General features: G+C 50.0%; 2 protein-coding genes across 2 annotated transcripts; one reads left to right on the forward strand and one right to left on the reverse strand.

Annotated features, from left to right (window-relative positions):
- Window positions 1–1,415: 1,415 nt before the first annotated feature.
- On the forward strand, window positions 1,416–5,352 carry LACBIDRAFT_309363 (uncharacterized protein; the record flags this gene model as incomplete). Its single annotated transcript, XM_001891133.1, has 8 exons — window positions 1,416–1,613; window positions 1,767–1,787; window positions 1,840–1,918; window positions 1,968–2,147; window positions 2,211–2,261; window positions 2,326–3,855; window positions 3,924–4,681; window positions 4,747–5,352. 8 exons carry the CDS (start codon window positions 1,416–1,418, stop codon window positions 5,350–5,352), a joined length of 3,423 nt encoding a protein of 1,140 aa, XP_001891168.1.
- A 481-nt stretch (window positions 5,353–5,833) lies between these two features.
- On the reverse strand, window positions 5,834–6,421 carry LACBIDRAFT_336201 (uncharacterized protein; the record flags this gene model as incomplete). The annotated part of the gene is made up of 3 exons (XM_001891134.1): window positions 5,834–5,913; window positions 6,073–6,093; window positions 6,178–6,421. The coding sequence occupies 3 exons, from the start codon at window positions 6,419–6,421 to the stop codon at window positions 5,834–5,836; spliced, it is 345 nt and encodes a 114-aa protein (XP_001891169.1).
- Between the last annotated feature and the right edge of the window lie 36 nt (window positions 6,422–6,457).

Raw genomic sequence — 6,457 nt, forward strand, 5'->3', positions numbered from 1 at the left:
CTACTTGCTGCAGGTTGACCAAGGGTATTCTGTAGTATGTGAATCAGCTGTTATATGTGGTAAATGAAGGTCATTGGTGATGTAACTGATGGGTAGTATGTCTCCCCCTCCCCCTCTCCATGCACCATTCCCCATGTAAAGCGCTCCAAATACAACCTTATATTCTCATTGTTATGCTATTATACTACCTTTCTATCCAATAATAATTGAACATATTGCCCTGGGGCTTCCATAGGAATTTATATGCCCTGGGGGCATATTGAGCAGTACAGATACCCTGAACCCTCAGATGCCTATTCTGAGCCACCCTAAATCAATCATATGTAATATACTCTCTATCCCTTGCTTTAGGGATGCTCTAGTGGGGGTATACCATGGGGAGGGGAGGGGGGAATTTATCTCAATTACTCTACCATGAATGCATGTTCTGAGGATGTTACAGCCTATAGAACATCTCCCCCATCCCCAGTGAGCATATTACTGCCTGTCTGATGTGTCCATTTCACTCAGAGACCTCCCAGGAGATGGATACTGATGCTGGTCACCACCATAATCATCTGCACAGCACATTGTGATGCTCTAGGGCAGGGAACCATTGAATTGACCTCATAATATACATAACACACTACAGAACAGTATAATTAGCAAAATATTTGAGGGGAAACGGCCCAGTAACAGTGGAAACACCATGTTGATCACTGGGGGGCGGGACGGCGGGATGACGCCCACGGTGAGAACCATTACCGGATTTGGTAGTCGGCAATGATAAAGCAATGATGGCATTGATGGGACGCAACGGGTGTACGGCCAGCATTGATGGGAAAGGATACATCCCAATGCGGACAAATTTATTCTACTACAAGTCTTAGGTAGTAAAAAGGTAGGGAGGTAATGAAAGTTATTGCCCAGAGCGCTGGAAAAGTGGTTTTGTATCTAGTTAGACAGGAACAAGCACATCAAGTTCCTATCTAACAGGACCAAACAACCGGGGTTCACAGGTGCGAACTTGGCTAACAGTACCATTATTTATCTGAATACAGGATGCCACTGCGAGCACTTCCATTTGCCACAGCAGCTCCCACCGGCCCACGTTTTCCTCAGCCCAACCATCGCCCATGTTTCACGCCCCTCACTGCTGCAGTGACTCAATCCAATATCGCGCTCCAAAAGCTCCTGCTGTACTAGGACTTAAGAGGCGGGTTTCAGAAGCGGATTCTTGGACCTTGCGCCCCAGCATTGGGAATCTGCATCACCCTCAGCGCAGGAGATCCGATTGCAGATGGAAATGGTGCCCATTCCCGGGGGATAACTTGAAGGGGGCGATTGTGGTGAAGGTGCGTTTTATTTTCCTTTCCACGGGAGAAGAATACTGATGTGCGAGATGCAGATAAGGACTCATATGATCCCAACTTTGCATGGAAAGGTCGTCATCTCAAAAGCCTCCTTGCGCGAAGCCTGACACGACATCTTCAAATCGATCTCTACCGCCCGCAGCCCACCTGGGTGCGATTGTAAACGCTTTAGCGTTTTCGGATACACAGACTCTGACAGAATGGATGTTCACGAAGATACCCTCGAACCCGAAGACGCTCTCAGTGTACATTCTGGTTAAGGCAAGTTCGGTTTATTTTGGAGGGACGATCTTTGATCAGGGCTTATAAAACACAGCGCGGGGAGGCCGATATGACAATTAATGGGAGAGTGTATCCGCACTGTGTCGAGCCTTGAGCAAATGTTATATCTACCGCTGGTATCCAACCTTCCAGCTGGTTTTTGAATCTGTGCGCGTCAGATCCTCCTTTTTGCGCTCTATGCTATTTACTGACCTTTTGACCGAAGCTACAGGACCTGCAAGTGTTGTGGACAACCGTTGAGACCACTTCTTCGGCCCGAAGGTCACCTGATTTGACGAAGCGTGGTTCGATGTTGACACACCTTCCTTTCAACAGGCGCTCATCTCTCTGCAGTGTCGACGATGGCTAATCTACTTGTCTGGCCATCCAAATACTTCTTCTACGCCATAGGAAATACGAGCGCGGTGTCTTTAACTGCAGATCTTACCCTCGAAGAGCCTGCCCGTATCTTACTCTTGGGTTGTGGTGACCCACGTAACATTCTGCATACAATCTTCACCGAGCCTCGAAACTGTTCGTACTTTCACTGCGTCATCCGAGATATGCCGATGAACTGATGGTCCATCCCACATACAGCTGGCCGCGCTCTGGACTTTACTTGCTGTGATTTCGATCCGGCGGTGTTAGGTAGACTGGTTATCACTCTGCGATTTTACCAGCCAATTCACTGATTAACTCTCTGACCTCGTAGCCCGGAATATGCTGTTATTGACCATGGTTGCTGATCGCCAACCGTACGCCACGATTTGGAACATATTCTTCCATTTTCGCTTGGACAAAGATTCACATACCGCTCTCATCGATCAATGCAAGAAGTTAATTGAACACTCAGAGACCGCCCAGAAATGGAAAGTCTCCCCATACGCGTCATATATAAAAATGTCTACCGACTACACGCGCAAAGAACTCAGACGTCATTGGACGCTATATGTTGGCATGGAAGAGTTACCGAATTCGCGACTTGCACCCATACGCGATGCATTTGACCGACTATCCAGGAAGAACTCCAAGGAAGGCACAAGCACGGCTACTCGTTCCCTGGGACCTCTTCGACTCCGCGGGTTGACGATCCTTCCGGAACACTTCAGGAACTACTGGAAGACAGGTGTAACCTTTGTCGACGGAAAGAGAATTGCCGCTGCGACATTACTGAACCCGACCTTCGTCTATTCTTTGGGCGGAGAAGGTTGCTCGGTCCACTATGGAACCGATCCCTTGAACGTCTTCCATCTTGCTGCTTTATTCGGCAACGCGAAATCTGCAGTACCTATGACGGAAGTCGTGAAGGCGGCAAATCAAGAGTTCGCGGGTTGGTGTTCCTCTTATCTCGACTCATTATCCTCTACTTCTCCACCCATCATCCGCTTTTTCGTCGGCGAAGCTACCGCCGTTTGCCGTGCGCTTCGCGCGTTTGGTGACGTGGGCATACTCAATCCGGGCGTCCCCGTGGCACAGTGGAAGACGCAGTTGATACAGCTCAGCGGGGATGAGTACTATACATCTGCTCCTGGTGGAGCTCCCGTGAACTTCAATGTCATTCACACGTCCAACCTGGAGGATCACATTGGATTGCTGAACGTCCTCGTTACATCTTTACCCCTCCTCTCGCGTGAACCATCCAGTGTTCTATACACCGAATCACTTCTTTTCCTTGGGCAGGACTCCGCGACGAAGGAATTCACAGAGCACCTCCACGCTGACCTCTCTGTCATTGGTCTTCTCATCGGTTTATCTCCAGTCGATTATCTCTGTGGATTTTCCACCCGATCCAACACGCATGAGCTAATTATGCACAGGCAGTCGAAACAAGGAGCAAATGTATCGCAGTTTCAACAGGTTACGACTTGGAAAGCACCCACTTCCGGAGATACAATTGCCTCTCAGACGGCAAATATCGCGTCTCCTGTGTTTGATGAACATCAGCTGGGGACCTTGCTTTATGACATCTACCAGTCCATCTTCGAGCAAGAGAGCTCAAAGACGTTCTGGGCTGCCAACCAGAAGAACGTGTACAAAGCAGTTGGAGTCTCGAACCTTGCGCATTACGGTCGAGAATCCTTCGTCCTCTTGCTGCAGCTCATCCGCCGTAGGCTTCAGCCCTCTGAGGATTCATGGACTCGTGTTATGGACCGGTTTATGTCACTCCAACTCGCCGCTTGGTCGATCGAGTCAATGGACACACTGCACTTACAAGATTTTGGTGGGCAGTTACATCGGCACGGTGTGTATAAGGCCCCGTTCCCCCCTAGCCCACTTTGAAGACCGGACGGTTTTCACTTTGGGACACAGTTCCTGATCTTGTGCGCATTGTTCTCGTCGTCCCCCGTGAGAAACTTTCTGTGCTAGAAAACTCGAAGCCCGACGAAATTGGCAATCCACCACTGCAGTGCGACATTTTTGGTATGCGCCACCAAAACATATTCACCGCCGTACACGTTGCCTTTGGACGAGCGATTCCCATGGGAACAAAATCTCGTCCACATGTTATTTTTGAAGAGGATACGAGGGGTTGGGCAGGAAGCTCATCGCTTGTTGTATCCTTCGTTGCACCTTCTTGGCTTCTTTGTGCAGAGCCCCCAGAGCAGCTCAGCATCGGCTTCGGCGTTCGCAATACGCCTCTTGCATGTGCAACTCTCATCAAGAAGCTGGGTCTCGCTCTCCATGTATTCAGCGCCAAATTGATGGACAAGACCCTTGTTCATGTCCTCCCCGAACACCCCTTGCCCTCGAGATATCCATCTGAATCATTAGGCCGTAAAGAGCCAGGTGTATTGTCTCAGATCGGCAAATCTGGGGCTGCGTCTGTCGAGTTGGATGAACAGTGCGAATTGATCACGTCTTTGACTGCACGGGTGTCTATTACCAACGAGGACTCTGCGCGGCTGTTCAGTGAAGCCGGCGGCAAAGTCGTTCCGCAAATCACGCAGCTCTCGCCTTGTATCATCAGAGTTGCACTGGGTGACCAAACCCAGGATATAGTGTATCCTTTCCCAGTCGCAGGAAGTGCGCATCGGCTGCGCCTCGCTCGGAAGTCACGACATATTGAGGTACGTACATACTTATCACTGATTCTTGAAGTTTTGCGTCTGAACTTCCGCTTCCGCCCCACAAGGTTGTTGTACCGACCTCCAGATCACTCATGCCGGATGGAATGAAGCTGAATCCGTTTCCCGTCATCAACTCGAAAGGCCTGCTCCATACGTGGAGCATCCATCGGGTTAATCTGTCCGCCTTGCCCGTCCTTGACGTCAAGGCCAGAAATATCAAGGAGTGGCTCGACCCCCACGTCGCCTTCACGATGTCCGCTCGCGAACTATCACTCAGGAAGAAACAGCAGATCGACACGCTGATGTTCGTCAAAAACACCCTCCAGTCCATTTTCGTTGGCGCCTCAGGAATCCAAGGTGGAACTGTGCATCGTCTATTTGCTCTCCGCGATAAGAAGACAAATAATTGCGATACCTGCATCTTTATTGATGAAATTCGTTACGACCTGGCGGCTCATACACTTATCTGCGACGGGTATGTCCTCCCTCTGACGGTGGAAATAATAAAGGAGAATGAGAAGCCTTTCGCGAACCTGGTTCACCAGGGGAAAATGATCAATATTGATGTGCTCGAAGGCGGGATGCAGGCATGGAAGCAGCTCTTGCCCGCCTTTGTGGAGAGGTGCCGGTCTTCATGGACGCATGGGGCGAATTGTGAATATATTGCTTAAGGCCGCATCCCGCTCACAGAGGATATGGAGGCAGATCCCCTGTGTAGTTGCGGAAGAGGGAAGGACGTCGAAGGGATGCATAAAGTAGGACTATGGAAGACATTCGCACCATACGTCACCCGGGTTGCGCTTTCGCCATTGTTCGCAGTGTCTTATCTTGAGACTGTGGGTCGGGATCCGGACGCTCGCAAGTGTCGGGTATGCAGAGGGAAAGGGAAACCGAGGATCAAAGAATGCGCGGGGTGCCAGAAGGTGCGATATTGTTCCCCAGAGTGTCAGAAGAAGGACTGGAAGGCACATAAGCCGAAGTGCAAGCCTTAATGGGGGGACCGAGTTTTCGAGCTTGACAAAGCGTTTATCACAAATGTGTACTAGTAGCGCACGAATTATTGTACGTTGTAAGTTTGAAGTTCCATGTTGGTTTCATGTGCCGATTTTGAGAATGATATGTCTAAGTTGGCCTGGCCTGATCACCCATCCTTCATGACGCGAACATCGGCTCGGATTCGAGATAACGGTAGTCGTAAGAGAGCACGAGGAAATGTAAAGTTTGAACCAGATCTGAAAAAACACACCACTAGTGCTTTGGTTCATTACTGCGAGATGACAGCACTAAGGGGAGAGTGTTCCAGGTAGCTTGCTCCCTTTTTCTCTCGGTTGGGGCCTCCAAATGGTTATCGCACGTAATGCATGATGGTGAATCGACTATTATACACGTACACCCACCACTTGTAATATTTTCTGAACGCCATCATTCATTCATTCAATACATTGTCAAATAGCTAGCCGAAAATGTAAAAACAAAAAAAACAGGTAATCACACACCAAACGGCAGGTTCAACGAGCTCGAACTCGACTGACCCCCCTTTGCCTTTTTCCCGCTCCTCCGACTTCCCTCCTCCCTCTCCACCTCGCCCTCCACCGCTGCCCTCCTCTTCCTCTTCCCCCCACCCCCCGCGGTACTCGCGCTCTCCCCCCTCGCCGTCGTTCCCCCATTCACAACAGCAACAGCATCCAACCGTTCCATATACTCACTCCTCTCCATATCCGTCTCCACCCCCGCGATCATCACGCTCCCCAATTGTTTCTGAATTTCGCTCAACCG

This window comes from Laccaria bicolor, genomic scaffold (assembly GCF_000143565.1).
Source record: "Laccaria bicolor S238N-H82 LACBIscaffold_407 genomic scaffold, whole genome shotgun sequence".
Lineage (NCBI taxonomy): Eukaryota > Fungi > Basidiomycota > Agaricomycetes > Agaricales > Hydnangiaceae > Laccaria > Laccaria bicolor.